We start from the raw sequence: 20,776 nt of genomic DNA, 5'->3' as shown, positions 1-20,776 counted from the left end.
TGGCTTCTCTTCCTATCTTTTTCTCCCCCTCTACCTGTGGGTAGAGGGATACGGTCATCACCCTGCTGGATAAGGACGAGATGCAGGTGAGCTACTCGACAGAGCCCCATCCTATCCCTTTCACTAGGGATGGGAGCGAATATCCACCACTTCCTCCTACAAGGGGGGGGAAGTGGATGCCAACAAGAGACAAACCATAACTTTTTGTTGCCTCTTGCAATAGGAACTTGTTCTTGCTTGCTGGTACGAAGAGATACGCTTGCCTCTCTCTTAGTACTTGGTCCAGAGGTCTGACCATTGATCCTGCGGTGCACACCCCGATCAATCGGACAGAGGCTTGGATCCCTCCCTCGCTCTTACGACCAGGGAGGCATTCCAAGGTTGGGCGAACACCAGTCTGTTCACAAAAGACTCCCACCAAGAAGTAAGTCTTCCTATTGTAAAAGGACCGAAGGTTTGTATGCCGTGTCGGAACAAATGACAATTTGTCCAAAATTGCATTTTTCCTAACTATACAAACCTGAGGTCCTTTTACACATAGTCCCACCTCATGCCACCCCTCACTCTGCAGTTTTTGCTTGGGCCAAAAGCAAAAGTGATTGTTTACCTCCCAGTCGCGCGCGCGCGCCTGTCGGACAAGTAGTTAACTACCGAACCCCTTGTTCGAAAGCTTACGACCTATCCAGCTGCCGCTAGTAACCTTCCTATTGTAAAAGGACCTCAGGTTTGTATAGTTAGGAAAAATGCAATTTTGGACAAATTGTCATATTCATCCCAGCTTGTTTTTCTTATGCGGTTACATTCCCTCCTTCATTTTAAAAAGCTCAGAAGTTTGATGATTGATCACACAGTACCTATATTCATATCAATTCATCAGAGGCACAATTCTCTTCCTCTCTATTTTGACCAGAAAGAAAATCAAGGTGTGCAAATTCCAGTCAGTTCTAGAGACTCATTGAGATTTCTCCCTTCAGTTATAAGTCTTTCTAATGTAAAGGACTGACGGTTTGTGTATTGTGTAGGAACAAATAACAGTTTTTTTAAGTAAATTATAGTTTTCCTAACTATTCAAACCTGAGGTCCTTTACACATTGGGCCCTCATCATGCCACCCCTGAAACTGATACCTGGGCCAAAAGCAAAGTGGAATGTTTATATTCAGGTGAATTGAATGGTAGTTAACTACCTAACTACCTGTTCTAAGGTCTAGCGGCCATTTTCCAGGTTTGCCGAAAGTAATTCCTAATGTAAAGGACTAAAGGTTTGTATGGAGGCAGTCCCCAGTTAGGGAATTTCATTCCCGAGGGGGTGCCGATAAGCGAAAACTGCCATTAACCGAAACTTGGCGATGCATGGCAGCATAATGGCGCTTATGGCGCCAATAACCGGTTATTGGTGCCATAAGCACCATTATTGTCCCTCTGTTAGTTGTGTCATGGGACTTAAGGAGGCACCTTATGGTGCCGAAAACCGGAACTTCGCCTGTCATGGTGCCATTAATCGCTGATTTTTTGGCGCTAGACAGCTGGCATAAAACCGGATTGCCAATACCCGGGGACTGCCTATAGTTTAGAAAAATACAATTTACTAAAAAAAAAAAAAAATTGTCATTTTAGAATTAATTTCTGTGGTCTCTGTAATTCAGTTTACTTTGTATGAAATTAATTTCTGTGGTCTCTGTGTTTCAGTTTTTGTATATGCCGCACCAGGGTCTAGCAAACGTGTATTTGACCCTTTTGTCATGGAAAAAGTGTTCCATGCATCATACGATGATACAACTTGCTTGGATTGGTCATTTGATTCTAGGTAAGTGTTGTGTTAATCTGTGCTTTTTTTACACATTTTAGTAGAAAGTTATGAATTTAGTTATATCGGCAGACTGGTTGTATTGAATTTTATTTATGAGGAAGCTACAGTGTGTTTCATGTGCTTGAAGTGAGAATATGTATTTTACATGTTTGACTCTGCAGTGGGTATTACCTTTCTTAATTTTGCCTGAACTTTTTATTTTATTCAAAACATTATACACCCTTTATTTCTCTCAATTTTGCAGGGTTATTGTGGTTGGATCAAGAGATATGATAACACGCGTTTACGGCTTAGTGAAGTTTAGGAATCTTCGAGAATATTCCATAGGTAGCAATAAGGATACAGTTGTTGGAGTGTTCTTTGAAGAAAATTCGCTGGATTTGCATACGGTAAAATTAATTTAAGACACTGTTCTTGACTGCATTTCATGTGATTGCATGTTCATCCTTCATTAAAAGATGAGTTGATTCCTTTATGAGCTTAAACATGTTTCTCCATCTGCTCCAAGTCTTCTGTGATCATTTATGTATATGGTGCCTTCAAGTCAGCATGTAATATTTGCTTACTCTGCTGAAATTTTGCTTTGGATTAACATGAGAGCTTTGTAGAATAAGTTTTACCATTATTCAGTATTAGGGGTTATTTGCTTACTCAATAAATGTTATCATTTTTACCAGTATATAAGGATAATAATTGTTTCCCTCAGTCCTTCATTTCTGTCTTCTTGATTGTGCTAATGTTTATGGATCAATTTTACATAATCTTGTCTTGACATACCTGTGTAGCCAAGCACAATGAGTTCTGTAGCTCATTTATAGTCTTGGACACAGGACCGTCATTTACAGTGCCCCTCTGGTAGGGACGAACAGGGTTCCTCTCACAACTCCTGTCTGGTGTATGCATACTGGGCTGTGGTTTAAATGTTCCTCTATACACAAAGGAGAATGTACGAATATTATTGGTCTGGTGCCACAGCTGGAGAGTCTTCTGACTCATCATAATTTCTTTGTGCTGAGACTGCCACTGCCAAGTCTTTTGTTTTGTAGGACAATGTTTTCTCATCTGTGATGCCTGGGCCTCTTGAGTTTTTCAGTTGTCATTTGCCCATCAGTAGTGTAAACGTCAGAACTTTACTCTTCATCCATTCCTGTAACTCCTTTTCACTGAGCTCTGCAACTTTTCTGAGAATGGCCATTGCTTTTATTGCAACTGGAACTTCAAAAGGTCACGCAATGATACAATGCATTACTACCTTACGACAATTCTTATATAGTATTTTAATAGTTTATGTACTTACATTTTTATCTATTTATTAACCCATTTGCTTACTGGCAATGGATATAGATGTCATCTAAATTTAAGTCTTGTATTTTGATGACGTAAAAAACATAAAAAAAAAAGATTGCACAAACTACAAGACAAGATGAGGATAATTTTTGGTGAGTGTTCCTATTTTTTATACATATGTAACATGTATGTTTGTTTTGTATAGTTTTAGGTTTTTATTCTATTATCTAGGTACCATATCCCCATCATCCAGGTACCATATCCCCAAGGATGTCAGCAATCATGGCTCGCCATTCCTCTCTATTTCCAGCTCTCTGCAGCAACTGAGCTGCAGACATTCTTCCTCCAGTCACTCTTACCAATCCATCCATATGTTTTTGTCTAGGTCTTCATCTCAGTCTCCTTCCATTGATTTTACCAGTAGAGAGAGATGCTCTAGTTCTTGTCTTCTCACTATGTGACCCACAAACCGCATCTGTCTACCTCTCACTGAGGCCAAAAGCTCTTTCAATGCCTACTCTCTCTAATACTTCCTCATTAGTTTTCCTCTCTGTCCATAATATTTTTAACATCCTTCTCCAAAACCACATTACTGCAGCCTGTAATCTCTCCTCATTTGCCTTCCTCTAAGTCCAAGTTTCATAGCCATACAACAATACAGACCAAACAAAACATTTCACAAACCTCCTCCTTAGATTCATAGATATTTTCGAGTTGGTGGCTAATTTCTTGATCTTACCAAATGCATCTTTTGCCATGGATATTCTCTTCTTGATCTCTTTTTCGCATTTTCCATCACTTGTGACAGTACATCCTAAATAATTAAAACTATTGGTTTGTTTAACTGTTTCAGCATCAATTCTTATATCTATTCTTGGGAGTATTTCATCCTTGGTGATAACCATAACTTCTGTATTCTTAATATTTATTGATAGACCTCTTTCTCTGCTTGATTGGCATAAAGTACCAATTAAAGCTTGAAGTTTATCATGGGAGTCTGCAACAAGTGCTGTATCATCGGCATATCCGATATTATTAATATTGACTCCTCCAACCTTAATTCCCTCCATATCTAAGAGATCTCTCATTATTATTTCACTATATAAATTGAAGAGATTAGGTGATAACACACAGCCCTGTCTTTACTCCTCTCTTGATGTGCCGAGTCTCTGATTCGTCATTTTCTACTTTCACTGATGCCTCTTGATTCCAATATAAATTCTTTATCAGTCTTAGTCCCATCGATAATTATCTGTTCCAGTATCCTTTATCTTTTTTTCTGAGAGAGAGAGAGAGAGAGAGAGAGAGAGAGAGAGAGAGAGAGAGAGAGAGAGAGGATGAAATATTTTTTATGCTTGTATATTTATATGTTTTGTATAATTTTTGATGATTATATAATTACATAATTTATCTTTTTCTGAGAGAGATACAGAGAGAGAGAGAGAGAGAGTGCCACATATTTTACAGAAAACAAGATGCTACTTTGTCATTGTTTTTTTTGTAGCTTCCTTGGTATTAATTACAGTATTTGCAGTGCAGTAAATAAGTAATTTATTTAGGTGTGCTATGGATAACAAATTAACACAGTCAAAATACCGTATATTTCCATGTATAAGACGACCTTTAGATAAGATGAGGCCAAAAATCATGGTAAATTTTCATGAATTTATCTCATATCTGTAGTATAGGACGACTTCTAAATTACAAATTGAAATAATTTTTGGAGAAAAGTGATTATTTGCAAAAATTAAACAGTACAACTATATTAATAATAATGATGACTTTAATATAGGTTGTTTTGCTTATTTTATCCAATAACAGTATTACTATTATCATATCGTCACTATATTGCAGAATATAAAAATCATCTTGTACATTATTTACATTTGATATTGTTTACAGTCTCAAAATCTTGGCCGATTTGAGTATTGTTGATATCTTCATTGCTATAATTTGTTAGAAGAGATAATTCGGAGGTAACTTTTATCATAACGAAGTTTGGTTGAAAATGTGCACATATTACTTCATTGTATAAGCATTGAGTAGGTTTGATTTATCCAGTTCCAAACATCACTGCCGCTTGGCCGTTATTCGTTTTATTCACCCTCGGTCATAACCTACAGCTTTAATTTACTAGTATTCTTTTTTGAGATCTCCACTACATGAGAAATGAACAAAAATGTATTTTATTTGTATTGTACACTAAATTGCAATGATTTTGGTATATAGCAAATTGTAAAATGATCAAAGCACCACAGAGAAAATATTATCACAATATGATGCATGAATTCGTAATGCGCAGAGGTAAAATAAAGCTGTTTTCAAAAATTCACCATAAATCAAAATATTGTGCTAGAGACTTCCTGTTTGTTGCAAAATGAAGGTAATTGATTGAATATTATTAGACTGTAAGTGTTGTAGCTTACAATTGCAGTTTTCGACCATTTTGGTCGAGGTAAAATTGACCGAAGGTCAAATTTGTTCTATTTATCATTATATATATGTGTGAAAATATTTCAAAATTGATGAAAGCTACAACCATGGGTTGTTTATTGTTGTATTCTACATGAAACTGTGCACATTTTCATATGTAAAACTTTATGTAACGGCTAATTTAAAATGGTGCGAACATTACGACAATCGGACGAAAAAATTTCTGATTTTTTCGGAAGAGTTACCGTGTGGACGTAAGGAAAAAGATTTTTTCATAAATTCACCATAAATCAAAATATTGTGCTAGAGATTTCCAATTTGTTGCAAAATATAAAGGTAAATGGTTGAATATTACTAGAATGTAAGAGTTTTAGCTTACAATTGAGTTTTTTTACCATATCGGTCGAGTCAAAGTTGGCCGAAGGTTGAAATTTTGGCACTTATCGTTATTTATATGGAAATATTTCAAAACTGATAAAAGCTACAACCATGGGTTGTTGTTTGTTGTATTTTACATGAAATTGCACACATTTTCATATATAAAACTTTATGTAACGGCTAATTTAAAATGGTGCAAACATTACGACAATCAGACAAAAAAATTTCCAATTTTTTTCGGAAGTTACTGCGCGGACGTAAGGAAAATGTTTTTTTTTTTTTTTTTTGTTTTTTTTTTTTTTTTTTTTTTTTTTTTTCATAAATTCACCATAAATCAAAATATTGTGCTAGAGACTTCTAATTTGTTGCAAAATAAAGGTAAATGATTGAATATTACTAGAATGTAAGAGTTTTAGCTTACAATTGCGTTTTTTGACCATTTTGGTTGAGTCAAAGTTGACTGAAGGTTGATATTTTGGCACTTATCGTTATTTATATGAAAATATTTCAAAACTGGTGAAACCTACAACCATGGGTTGTTTTTACTTGTATTCTACATGAAATTGTGCACATTTTTATATATAAAACTTGATTTAACGGCTGATATAAAACTGTGCAAACATTACGACAATCGGATGAAAAAATTTGATTTTTTTCGGCAGTTACCGCGTGGACGTAGGAAAAGTTTTTTTTCTAAAATTCACCATAAATCGGAATATTGTGCTAGAGACTTCCAATTTGTTGCAAAATGAAGGTAAATGATTGAGTATTACTAGAGTGTAAGAATTTTAGCTTACAATTGCGGTCAAAGTTGACCGAAGGTTGAAATTTTGGCACTTATCGTTATTTATATGAAAATATTCTAAAACTGATAAAAGATTTAACCATGGGTTGTTTTTAGTTGTATTCTACATAAAATTGCGCACATTTCCATGTATAAAACTTTATGTAACGACTTATATAAAACTGTGCAAACATTACGACAATTGGACGAAAAAATTTCTGATTTTTTCGGAAGAGTTACCGCGCGGACGTAAGGAAAAAGTTTTTTTCATAAATTCACCATAAATCAAAATATTATGCTAGAGAGTTCTAATTTGTTGTAAAATGAAGGTATAAATGATTGAATATTACTAGAATATAAGAGTTTTAGCTTACAATTGCGTTTTTCGACCATTTCAGTAGAGTCAAATTTGACCGAAGGTTGAAATTTTGGCATTTATTGTTATTTATATGAAAATATTTCAAAACTTATAAAAGCTACAACCATGAGTTTTATTTTGTTGTATTCTACATGGAACTGCGCACATTTCCATATATAAAACTCAATGTAACGGCTAATATAAAAGGGTGTAAAATTATGTCAAAGTGACAAAATAATTTCTGAGATGTGTCGCTGATGCTTTTTAGTGTGAGAAGAAAGAAATTCGCGCTTGCGCGCCTGGGTAACGATTGTAAACGAAACAACAGCTTGATCCTTTAACTCCCAGCATCCCCCAAGGCGCGTGATTCAAAAGTTTTCACCTAGTAGGTCTATAACTATTTTTCCGCGAATTAAAAAAAAAAAAAAGTTTATTTCGTCGACGTTTTGTACGTCAGTTCGGCACCCGACAGACAATTTTCGTCAACGTTTAATATGTCCAATTGGCGTTAAAGGGTTAATAAACGCTCGATACCTATCCACTTGCAAAAGTCAAATAATAGTTGTATTGAGAATAATGATAATTTAAATAAAACATGTTTTACTGTAATCATATATATTTACATGTATTATTGTATTACATTATAAGAACAAAATGGTGATCCGCCATTTGCATTCTAGGTTTGTTTACAGTCTCAGCTGATCGCATTTTACCGATATTATTATTGTCTTTATTTGCTGAATGGAACTTAGTTCAGAAATTCATACACTCCTCTCGTAAATGATTGAAGTTGGGTTTAATAAAACCAAGTCTATATGTTTTTCAAACAGAAGGTTGCGGTAAAGGGAAACCATTTTGTTTACCTTTCGTCGCCATTCTCAAACAACCGCTAATAATACTACAATAACAAATTATAAAAACTGTACACAATCATCGTTCATAAGCCTGAATTGTTTGAAACAGTTAAAATTTTAAATTATAAACAGTTTTGTGTTCTGCCTCACTTGATGTTTTTACTTGTATTCTACATAAAATTGTGCACATTTTCATATATAACACTTGATTTTTGCACTTATTGTTATTTATATGAAAATATTTCAAAACTGATAAAAACTACAACCATGAGTTTTATTTTGTTGTATTCTACATGGAACTGTGCACATTTCCATATATAAAACTCTATGTAACGGCTAATATAAAAGGGTGTAAAAATTATGTCAAAGTGACAAAATAATTTCTGAGATGTGTCGCTGATGCTTTTTAGTGCGGAGGGAACGTGAAAATATAGTGTCATAAAATAATTTAAAAAATGCCATGAATGGTACCGAAGATGATTTGTATATCGAGGACAAAGCTGAAGTCGACTTGCCAGAACCAGACTGAAATCCCTAAGATGGCGGTACATGTGATCAATCTTGTGATATGTATGAGAAACCTTTAATGAAAAATGACTATTATGTTATCATAAATGATATTACTACTGTAATTACACTACTATTGAAATTTCTTACAGGTTACCAAAAGATAAAGATTGCTGTCAGTGCAACCCCAAATCGATGTTTACATTTTCTCAACTGGGATCACATAGATAAAAGTTTCTTTCATTGATTTCAAATTATTCCTCAAATAGGCGATTTGTAATGAAGATATGCCAATAATATATATGTTAAAATGGTTTTATTACCTTTATTATCTCTTTATTTCATAAAGTGAATCTTTATATATGTTGGTGGTTAGGCTATAGCACTGAGGCAGAGGCTAGCCTACAGATACGTATCTTAGAATGCAAGGTTTGATCTTTAGTATTGCAGTATAAGACAACCCCCAATATTTAGGGAGGAATTTTAGGATTTAACGGTCGTCTTATACGTTGAAATATACGGTAAGTATTTTTTTGGGCACATTGTTTAGGGGGAAAAGTGCAAAATTTCCCATGTCTTGTAAAGTATACTCTGTTTCACCTACATAAACTTGTTTTGGAGATATTTTTATATATTTATGTAGAGGACTCATTCAGCTACCACATGAAATCAAATTAAGCTGTCTCACTTGAAAATTTTTGTAGGTACGGAGGAACCTCTACGTACGAAAGTCCCTACGAATGAAAAATCCAGGTTACGAAAGCAAAGACGAACATTTTTTTGCTTCTGTGCACGAAAATAATTCAGGTTGCAAAAGGGTAAAGTCCGAGATTTGCCCAGGCCGCCGAGAACAATTTTAAAACTCTCGCTCTGCCAACTCAGTAGACTCGCCACCATCCTCCCGCTATCTCATTGGTTCCTGGTGCTAGTCACCGCCGTAAGATCCTGCTCTCCTATTGGTCAGCATCTGTCCCATCATGCCTCTATGTAAAGGCGTTCCTTGACCATTTGTTCCGACACGGCATACAAACCTTCGGTCCTTTTACAATAGAAGGTACTAGCGGCAGCTGGATAGGTCGTAAGCTTTCGAACAAGGGGTTCGGTAGTTAACTGCTTGTCCGACAGGCGCGCGCAGCGCAAAAAAAGACTGGTAGTAAACAAATCACTTTTGCTTTCGGCCTGCTGGCGTGTGGACGTGTATCATCGCTCTCTGCCCGCTTCATCGTCGTTGCTTTCGCATGATTGTGTTTTTCTTTTTCTAATTATCTAGTGAAACTGAATTGTAAGTACAATCATTTCATTGAATTCAATTGTGAATTAAAGGATCTTGGTGTCACCACGCCTCCGATTACCCGAGTGCTGGGACTGAAGGGCGTAAGTGCGGAACTCATTTCCCAGAATGATCCTCGTATTGCGTATGCTCGGTGCCGAGGGCGGAGCACTGCTCAGAGCGTATCTTGGGTTAGAAATGTGTATGAAAATCGTAAGTAAGTGCTCTTTTCATTTATATTTTTTTTGAACCTGTATGCCCGTTGCCGAACGAATGCGCTCGGCACGGAAACTTATTAGTATGGAAGTGGAATCGCAAGTACAGTATTCTTTTTCATTTTCTTATATATTATTTTAATTGTAGCAATACTCATTTTGGATCAGTTTCCGAGCTTACCCGGAAATTGACCCTTCCCCCTTTTTATTTTTGAATGAAGTGAAATCGCAAGTGCAGTTCTTTTTCATTTTCATTTTTTATTGAGATTGCATTGTTTACTGGGATCAATGTTTTCCCGCGATTCCCGGGGGATTGAGTCCTTCCCCTTTTTGTTTGTGATGAATTGAATCGCAAGCGCAGTAGTCTTTTCATTTTCATATAATTTTGATTGCATCAATTCATTATGGATCAAGGTTTCCAGGAACCTTGATCCATAAAGGTAGGAATTGATCCTTTCACCCTTGCGCTCGGTACCTAGGCGCAATGCGCTCGATCCGAGCCCTTATTCATTGTGAAGTGAATCGTATGCAGATGCCATTTTCATTTTGTTCCTTATTATTGATTGCATCAATATTTATTTGGTTCAAGTTCCGCTCAGTCAGGGAATTGATCCTTTATGCCCTTGCATTCGGGCGATGGCACGATTGCTCTCGGGCGGGCTCTTATATTGTTGTTGGGTACATGGGTACTGTGCGGGGGTGGGGAACGAGACCCCCCCCCCCCCCCCAGTCCCCCCAGATGGCCCTTCCCCTTGGGGGGGGGGGGGGGGGGGGGGTGGGGGGGGGGGGGGGGGAGGTTATCGGCGTTCTTCTCCTCGCCCGATCCGTCGAGCGCGGGGGAGGGCGCTCGGTGCCCGATGTACAATTGTATTAGGGGTCTTCCACTCGTTCGGAGAGGGCTCGCCCCCCACCCGCGCGAGGGGACTTCCCCCCACTAATCGCTACTACTGTTATTTCCGCAGGTGCTACTGCCACGAGGGTGGACCTTGGTGAGGTATGGGCGTCCTTCCATTTGCAGGGCGTGCTAGTGTCCAGGGGCTGCGGTTCTATGTCTGGGCCTACTGCGGTCACCCATGGAGTGGTGACCACGCAACCAGGTGACGACGTCCCTCCTCACCTGGTGTACTCGCCTCACGTGGTAACAGTCTTGCCTACAGCCGCTGTGAAGTGCCGTTCGCCGTACCGAGAGGGGGGCGTGCCGCCGCCGCTCGTGGTTGCCGCGCTGCAGCGACCACACTTCCGCTGCCCTAGAGCTCGCCCCTGGACCTGCCGCCGGTACCAGGATGTTGCTAACTGCTGCTCCACTTCCTGTGTTTCCGGTGCTGCCTGCCGTACCTGCCGATTCTGGGCTGACTGTCCATGCAGTTGCTGCGCTGGCTGTCCCTGCCGTTGCTGCGCTGGCTGTCCCTGCCGTTGCTGCGCTGGCTGTCCCTACCGATGCTGTGCTGGCTGTGCCTGCTGTTCCTGAGATGCCCATACCTGCTGATGTCGTCCCTGTTCGTGGTGGTACTACCCCAGACTTTGGTCTGTCTGTACAGGTGCGTCCGGGCCCTGTGGCTTCGGCTACAGCAGCCCCGGCTCCGCCCTGGATAGCAGATCTTACGTCTGTCCTGAGGAAGCTGACGAAGAAGAGGAGGAAGGTGTCGTCGTCGTCGTCTTCATCTTCTTCATCGTCGTCGGCTGCCGCCTCTTCCCCTTCGACTTCTAAGGCTTCACAGCCGAGGAAGAAGAAGGTTGCCTCCTCCCTCCTAAGAAGTCTCCCTCGGGATCTTCTCGGGACCCGTCTCACCTCGGTGGGACGGGAGGGTTCCTTCCGCTGGTCCTCCTGCTCCTTCGGGAGCGGGGCCCGTCTCTTCTTCCGCAAGGAAGAAGACTACGGGGACCAGAGGGGTACCGGCTAACACCGGTACTTCCTCGCCTGGTGTCAGTGGTTCTGCCACTGCATCAGGGTCCGTCTCGGCCTACTCGTTCGCGGGAGGTACCGAGTGTACGTCGCCTACCAGCGACCGTGCAGCCAGGAACCAGACCTCTGAGTCCGCTCAGCGTCAGGTTCACGGCACGGGGAAAGGGGGGCGGAAGACTGGTGACAGCCGCTCAGGCGACTCTCACCAGACCAGCTCTCACTCTCGCGGCGAACAGCTGGCTACCCGGGGACGTGACGGTCCACGACCGACCACGGAGACTGAGGCTGGGAAGAGGTCCTCCCGTTCCCCGCGCCGGTGCCAGCCACGGCTGGAACCAGCGACGTGACGTGCCGTGAGGACAAGCACCGGTCTCACTGTGACAGTGGAGCCTGCAGGTCCCGCCTGACCGTCGCCCCTCACAGAAAGCGACCGGGTATGGCAACCAGCACCAGCTCTTCTGACACTCGAGATCGGGGGCCGCTGTGCTCAGTCCAGCCGTTCTCCACAGCGAGACGGTTCGACCAGGCCTGCAGCTCGATCGCCAACCGGCGGGTTGACGATCGCTGCAGCCCTCCAAGCCTGCTGGTTCTGCCAGCGAGCAACGAGGGAGCGTCAGGTCTGCCTTCTCCCGTACCTTCTTAACCTCCTCGGGTTACACCGGGAGGAGCGAGGTATTGAGGAGTGATCGTGAGGGGTGCGCCCCTCATGATCCCACCACAACGCCCTACGTGCCAGGCACGGTTCTTGGACCGGCCAGGACGTATGCGCAAGTGCATGGGGAAGACCGAGAGGGCTGTCGCTGTTCCCCCTTCTTAGGAGGAAGGTTCTCGGAATATGCTCTTGTTCGAAGGGCTTAACGGTCCCACTCTGCAAGATGCTGTGACCTCGAAGGATCGCCGCTCCCACCAGCAGAGCCACGTCTCGGCTCGAGTCGTTTTTGGTGCCCGAGAGGGAACCCAAATCGACGGTGGGTCTGCCGCGATCGGAGCTTGCCGACTGTGTTGAACCAGGTAGTCTCTCGTCTCCGACAAGAAGGCTCTCTCAGTTCTGGACGGTCGAACAAGCTACTTCACCTCCTCTACTGCGACAGAGGCGTTTCTACGTGTCTTCGGACACCGTATTTAAATACCCCTTCGGTCCTCCTGAGGTTTCGACCTCGACGAGGACTGGAATGAGTCGGAGCGGTATCGGCTCTCTCCTGTCAGGTGTCGATCAGCCCCACCCAGACGACGTTCACAGTGGCGGCAGACACTTACCTACAGTATGAGTTCGTAACCCTCCTCGGGAAAACGTTTTCTCCTGACGATACGTTTTCCCAGGCTCTGAGAGGCCATCGCCGTAAGGCGATGGCTGCTCCTTTTCTTCTCCAACTGCTAGATCCGCGGGAAGGCGAGCCAGTATCCAATTCCTCCCCATTCCCTCTCTCCTTACGGCTACGAGGGAAAGGGAGGGATCCTACAGAGATTTCTCTGTAAGATCCCACGTTAGGGGCTGCGCTACCGGGGGGACCTTCGGGTCCTACCTGACGTAAGCCCCGGTCATTGAGGAGGGATCCTGCCCCTTTCTCGATTTCTACGGGAATCGAGAGGACCCACCAGCCGATATCGTCTGACGAATTCGGTGGGGGGTTTCGCAGAGTGCTTAGAATTCTACGGAATTTCTAGCGCACTCAGAGTGTTCGAGTTTTTTACGATCTCCAAACACTTAGGCGAGACCACGGTCCAGAGTGAGCGAGAATCCCCGATAATTGTTACACGATAATCGGGAACCTCGCTTTAATGCTCGAATTCCTGTAATTTCTAGCATTTGGAAAGAAGACTGCTGCTGAAAGAAGAGTATCTCACAGTAGGCGCTTAACCTGGAATAGAGAAGAAACGACGGGAACTTCCAGTTTGGCTTGAACTATCGTCTTCCGGTATTCTGTTCACCATTGAAGCTTTCCTTCGGGAAAGACTTCTCCTTCACTCTCTTGACTAGAGAACGAAGGCGGTCGATCTCCAATCCTTATTCTCATTCCTATAGGGGAAAAGATTTTAGGATGGAGGTCGTGGTACAGAACCTACAAATATACTACGTATATTACCCTCGCGACATGATTCTTTAACAGTTGAATTGTCCGTGGGGTAGGCGCCATACCGTAGGTTAACTCTACGGTTTGTGACCGAGACGAATTGTATCTTAATTGAACTGCAACTCGGGGTTGCCTGCAACCTCCCAGCAGTTATCAGTTTCGATTTTAGATACTTGGTATTGTCATGACAACACCAATTCAGCTTTTGTATTTACCGAAATCCGTTTCGGTTAAATATAATTGCTCGAGCGTATTCTTTATGCTCGATGGTTCTAGCCGAACGCATTCCTTCGTGGAATAATGGATTACCTGGCAACTCAGGATGACGCGTCACCGAGAGCTACTGCGTATTGAACTGCCTGATAGCGGCTCAGTATCAGCTAGGTCTCGGAGATACACGGTCGGTTACGTCTCTCTCTCCCCTGGTTGGATTGACTACCGAACCGTATCTCTGCCCAACAATCATGGACTTAGGTCTCTGATTAACGGGGATTCTCGCAATAATGAAGGACCATCTACTGCTGTGACGCTCGATTTCATCGCCGGCGACATTGCGAGAATTTTCAACAGAGATATCTCTTAGACTCTTTCATCTTTCTGTTTACCGCACGGTAACAGAAGTCTGTACTAGTCAACCGCTGCATCGCACTGCGATAATGCGAATGAATTTTTGCAGACATCTGAGTTTGTCTTCAAAATATCTTGTATTCGTAGGTGTGCAATTTCATTGCTCGCCCCGAATTAACAGATATGTCAGAAGACATCGCCTACTCTCCGACCTGACAGCTCTACTTCCAAATGTTCAGCCCATGAGAAGCAGTTCTTCAGGCAGTAGTTCCCTGTCTTCATTACTCGAAGCGCTCCGCTTTTATTGCAACTACGATCCTCACCGGACAGCAATGAATAGCGGTTAGCGTTCTCAGTCTTGGTAGCACAGGTTCAGAATCTTGAGAATCCTTCTCTCGGTCAGCTGTGAAGACGTAGGTTGCATTTTCTGACACCTTCGTCTTCAACGTCACAATAGTGTTGTTTCTCCTTACCCGAGAATCAACTATACTATGAGATATCTTGCCATCAAGGACCTCGGTCTCTAGAAGGCAATTGACTTTCGCCTGTTGGGCACATGCCTTAAGAGAGTCATCACCTTGCCTTCTGGCATCGTGACGAACAAATTATTTGTTTAGTCTCTTGGCATAACCCTGTTAAGGCGAAGGTCACGTGACTTGCTCGGATGCTTGGACAACTTGCCTCCTACCGAACGCAGTCAGTAGGCAGCTGTCAGAGCGCCCAAGTCTGTTACGAACTTCGCTGTGGACTTAGTTCGGTTGTTCCATAACAATCTTTTTCTTCGTCCTAACGGCTTTGTCACAGTACCCATACCATCGACACCCACCATTGAGTGTCGGTGTCCTATCCACTACCGAGAACAACAACTTCGCTGCAGACGGATAGACCAGTATGGGTACAGGACATCCACCGAAGTCGAGAAGAGGGATAGGTCATACGACAATTCCCTTCTTTTCCTCTGAGGTAATTGCATGACTTTAACTGCGAAGTCAAGCATCCAGGGGATGGGGATTCGTGACGCTCGATTTCGTACCGAATTCGTAGCGAAGACTCTGAAACCCTTCGGTTCCTGACGATCGGTTTAGAGTCCTTCACAATCCCCTCCCTAATGGACTTCACCGCCTTCGATGCGAAGGAGATGCTGCTTTGTCCGTGAAAGCGCGACCGCTCTTTCGTGTGAAACTCGACATCCCAGGCTGAGTGTTGAAGACTCTTCGTCAGCACCAAGATGACCTAGAAGTACACTCCCTCGAGTTACACAAGAACTTCTCCTTGGCGCAGGTACTGAAGGCAGGGGGTCTGGTACAACCCAGACCACTGGCACCTCCTTCTACCTTTTGGATATTGCCCACAGGTCCTTGGATCGTTTTCCTTAGGACCCGTGGTGGCTGCTCAACACGTTGTCTAAGCTAACCCAGACCAGACCCTAGCAGGGGCTGACAGCATCGAAGTCCTGGTGTGACTGTAAGAATAGATAAGTGAATAGAGAGTGACTGGCTTCTTCTCTTCCTATCTTTTTCTACCCCTCTACCTGTGGGTAGAGGGATACGGTCATCACCTTGCTGGATAAGGACGAGATGCCGGTGAAGCTACTCGACCAGAGCCCCATCCTATCCCTTTCACTAGGGATGGGAGCGAATATCCACCACTTCCTCCTACAAGGGGGGGGGAAGTGGATGCCAACAAGAGACAAACCATAACGTTGTTGCCTCTTGCAAATAGGAACTTGTTCTTGTTTGCTGGTACGTAACGAAGATTAACGCTTGCCTCTCTCTTAGTAACTTGGTCCATAGATCTGACCATTGATTCCATGCGGTGCACACCCCGATCAATCGGCAGAGGCTTGGATCCCTCCCTCGCTCTTACGACCAGGGAGGCTTCCAAGGTTGGGCGAACACCAGTCTGTTCAAAAAGACTCAGATTCCACCCACCAAGAAGTGAGTCTTCCTATTGTAAAAGGAACGGCGAAGGTTTGTATGCCGTGTCGGAACAAATGACAATTTGTCCAAAATTGCATTTTTCCTAACTATACAAACCTGAGTCCTTTTACACATAGCCCCACCCACCTCTGCCACCCCTCACTCTGCAGTTTTTGCTTGGGCCAAAAGCAAAAGTGATTTGTTTACCTACCAGTCGCGCGCGCGCGCCTGTCGGACAAGCAGTTAACTACCGAACCCCTTGTTCGAAAGCTTACGACCTATCCAGCTGCCGCTAGTACCTTCCTATTGTAAAAGGACCTCAGGTTTGTATAGTTAGGAAAAATGCAATTTTGGACAAATTGTCATTTTTTGCGGCAGCGTTTCGTAAACACCTGGAATTCATTCGTTCACATATATTTCGTTTGTTGAACGTAAACTCCATGTTAGTGATTTCGCTTTCGTTGTACTGTAAGTTACTTTATCGTGTTGTGTGTGCACTTAATTACTTACGTTATTAGCCATGGGTCCCAAGAATGTTGCTGAAGTTCATGGAAAGAAGAGGATGCTTTCTATGGCGACGAAGATGGAGATAATCAAGAAGTGTTAATGTTTTCTGCCATTTGTTAATGTGTTTCATAAAGTTAAGTGTTCTTGTTTTCTGCCATTTGTCCTCCTCCTCTGTCACTACTTTCAGGCATCGCCTCACTCGAAAGGTAAGGTTCCACATTTTACTACATATGTACGTACATGTACATACAGCATTTCTTGTACCATGTACACCAATACACTTTATTTACAGGTACAGTCATGGTTATGTTAGGTATTGAATGGTCCAAATTGTCGTATTTCATTGTTTATTGGTCAATTTAGCTTTTCTGGGCTCAGCTCGTGTCGGCCTATGAAAGTATCCTTAATATCATTCTTTCTAGGTAAAATTAGCCTAAAATTACCAGAGAAAAACAAAATTAAGAAAATGTCAGTAAAACTGACTCGCTCACTCTTAAAAGAAGTGTCGGTATGATATAGGGGCGAGTGTGGAAACACTACCACGAGACAAACACCAATTAGAACTTCCCTATCAGAATCCCCCAAGAGAGAGCTGATACCAACGGGCGATGCAGCCTCTACTACTACTACTAGAGGACGCCACGGACAGCAGCGCCCCTAGCGGTCATCCTTAATTTTTAGCACCAGCGACAAGTCGTCTTTTCTTGTGCTCGTGTTTTTCTTGCGAATTATCCGCATCTGTATCATGGAACGCTCTGCAATCGCCACGGCTAAGTTAAGTAAACTCATAAGGCAAATTTTACTCTATTTTTGTCTTCCGGGTACCAGTATTTTCCTTTTTCTAGGAGTCAATATACGGCGTTCCTCGGTTGTCTCGTGGCGGCCATGCCGCCTCGTAAGAATTCCCGGTTCCTCCATACTGGGACTCTTATGCTTATGGGCTTACTTTTTCACATTCATTTTTTGTTTACATCGAGTTTTAGCTAGTTCAGCCCTCCTACCATTCTCTTAGCTTGGTATTTAGGGCTATTATTATTATTCTCGGCCCAGCATCCCGGCTCTTGCTCTACATCGGCTATCGCTGGCTCCGAGTAGGCTTCTGTTTTCTGGACAGTCTGCCTCCTCCTGGCTTCTTTCTCTTTTACTAAAAGTGTCTCTTCCCCCTTTTTGATGTATGTTATTATTTTAGGGTGTTAGGCTAGCCTAGGTGCTTGTTCCACATGTTGGTACAGCTTGGTTCACGTGGCCCTACCACGGTTGTGTTGCTCGCGGCCTAGGCCACTTGCGGTCACGTGTCCTATAGCACCTTTCCCTGCCCCTTCCCTCCCTCTCTGATGTAGGGAGGAGCTGGGGACCCCTTGGTTGTCATAACAACCTCATCGCCTTCTCTCACACTCTCGGAGGTGACTGGGGGTTCCGCCAGCAGGGGTATAGGGCGACCACTATGAGGTACCGGGTCTCCATACGGGGTAGTTGGTGAGGCGGGGGAGGAGTAGGCCATCCCTCCCCCCTTTCCTCGCTCCGCCGTGTTTCGCCGGGACCTTCCTCCCCCCCACCCCTCCCATTGCTCAGCCACCCTTCCCTTACGATACGAAAGGAGCCTTCCGTCGCAGACGGGGCCCTTTGGTTATAGGATATTGGCTCCGCTAGCGAGGGCAGGGTGGGCGCTATGTATGGTCGATTGCTTGCCTACTATATCCTTATATCTCTCCCCCTACCGGAAGGGAGCTTACCCTTACCTACGCGCTCTTCTAGTAGACGAGTGGAGAGTTGTTTTTGTTTTAATGTTGTTTTTTTAATTTAAGGTATATACCCCCCTATTGAATAAGGATATTTTACAATGAATTGTGTGTTATTATATTCATTTTATCAACCATCCCCGCCATTGTCCGTCGTGGTTTCCATTACCACCACTCCTAGTTGGTTGATTCTTGTGCCTCCGCCATTGGCGGAGCCATAGCCTATCTTCCAACCTGGGTACACGTATTTTAGCGGGGCTCTGGTTTTATCTAACTTTATCGCTCCGGCACCAGCGGAGCATATGTTAGGCTGTAAGTGTTTACTCTGTACTCATGTACTTTTTCACTTACAGGCTACCAACTGCCAGGTCCCGGCCTGTAATGCGACGCTATATGACCCCTGTGGACATGACGAGTGCAGGTCTCACGCCCCGTGTGCCACGTCGTACAAGGATGAGACGATCGTCTGGCACCCCGAGGCCTGCGCTATATGCTACGACCTGGTCGCTCAGCTGGGGGATGGGGTATGTCCATTATAAGGTACTTATGATTTTACTAACAACTTCTAGTTCGTAAGTTTGTTAACCCTGTCCGCAATTGGTAGCTAATCCCGCCTTTCTTTCAGGCTAGCGGTGTGAGGGAGTCGCCCTCGCCACCCTGAAGCGTGGGTGGGCGGCTTTGGGAAAAACGCCGCCAAGGGCCAGCCCTACATATTAGATACAAAAAGTTGGCCATCCAGATCTTCCCTGCGGGCAAGTCGACGGGCGGGGCTACGTCGACCCCTTGTCCGCCGCCCCAGTGATAGCCTCCATCCAGCAAGAACTCCAGCAATCGTTTGGGTCGTAGCCTCCCAGGAGTCAGTTCCGGACGTCGCTGCCCTGGACCTGAACCTCGCGCCGATGGCGGTAGTTAGTGAGGATTTGTTGGTTGAGGTAGGGTTTGTCGGGCGCCCAAGGTCTTTCCTTGGGCGCTCCTGGATCTTCTCCTGTCCCTTCTTCTTCCGCCTCTTTCCAAGGCTTTCCGGGATCCGAGATCCCTAGCCGCCCTCCCGCTCTCTCTGTACCTATCCTAAGGAGAAGGGAAAGAGAGAACCGAAGACCTTGTCTAAGACGACTTTCTAGGAAGTCGTCTTCGTCTTACTTCACGGCCAGGAAGTTCGTCGACTTCATACGCCGATGCGGTGAAGGCTAAGCCGAGCTCTTCCCAGTCGAAGAGCTCCAGAAGCAAGGCTTCGAAGGAGAAGGCTCGCGCTACCACCGAGTCGCTGCCTTCTCCCGCCTCCGCTGCCCCCCTCTCCGGCTATGCCGGCAGGGGTAGCAAGCACCAGCTCCTGCGTTCCCTCTTCTGTCTCACCAGGAATGATGGAACAGGTAGGGGTGATGGTAGGTTCCCAAATTTCGGCATGGGGAAACACGTTTTGAGCAGATGTTTCGCGCAATTTATCGAACAGTTCTGTCTCGAACTGGACAGACTATCCAGGACCTCTCTAATAGGATGAGAGAGAATGAGGATCGAGTAGCTGGGCTATCTCAGGCTCCTCCCCCAGTCTCCCCTGCATCTAGCACGGGGATTCTCCAACTTCCGCCTTACGACTCCTTGCCATCGCTTTCTCTATGGAGAATCCATGGAGAGTAGCGGCCTACGCTCCTTTTAAGGACGGGATGATTTCGATCCCGGAGTTTGTGGTACTCGAAGGATTGAGGACTTCGAGTTCTATCCCCCGGGTCTGTCGCAGCTTTCATCGGGTATGCTAGGCTGACGCCAACAGCTCTTACGAGAGAGGACAAGATCTCGAAGGAGTCAGTTCTCTACTGTAGAGATCACGCCCAACGAGAATGGGTTCACTGCCTTGAGGACTGGGAGTGTACTAACACTAGACTCCAGGCCTACAAGAGTCCCTTCACTATTTTCGCGACGGAAGAGGAGGTCTCTCTTCCGTTCGGCCACGAAATTGGTGGAGAAGGCTCTTCAGGCAGTCCTCAAGGATGAGCCCATTCCACAGTTGAGGGAGTCGGAGTCTACTTCTCCACTCTTCCCCGCCTTTGGAGAGTTATGGGAAACCTGCCAGCTACATTCACGCTGGGTAAACTCCAGCCGGACTGCACATGGACCAGTTCGGTGAGAAATTACCTAGGCTGCCGGATTCCCTAATCCAGGCAGAGTTCGATGCGCGAA

General features: G+C 44.1%; 1 protein-coding gene across 1 annotated transcript in view; it reads left to right on the top strand.

The window, feature by feature from the left end:
* Positions 1-20,776, top strand: part of LOC135195086 (periodic tryptophan protein 2 homolog) — a 351,391-nt gene that overhangs the window by 35,550 nt on the left and 295,065 nt on the right. The window contains 2 exon segments of the mRNA XM_064221465.1: positions 1,688-1,805; positions 2,053-2,197. Of these exon segments, the coding sequence (XP_064077535.1) occupies positions 1,688-1,805; positions 2,053-2,197 (263 nt within the window).

Source organism: Macrobrachium nipponense, chromosome 15 (genome assembly GCF_015104395.2).
Source record: "Macrobrachium nipponense isolate FS-2020 chromosome 15, ASM1510439v2, whole genome shotgun sequence".
In the NCBI taxonomy this organism is placed as follows: domain Eukaryota; kingdom Metazoa; phylum Arthropoda; class Malacostraca; order Decapoda; family Palaemonidae; genus Macrobrachium; species Macrobrachium nipponense.
This window is presented reverse-complemented; position numbering and strand designations above follow the sequence as displayed.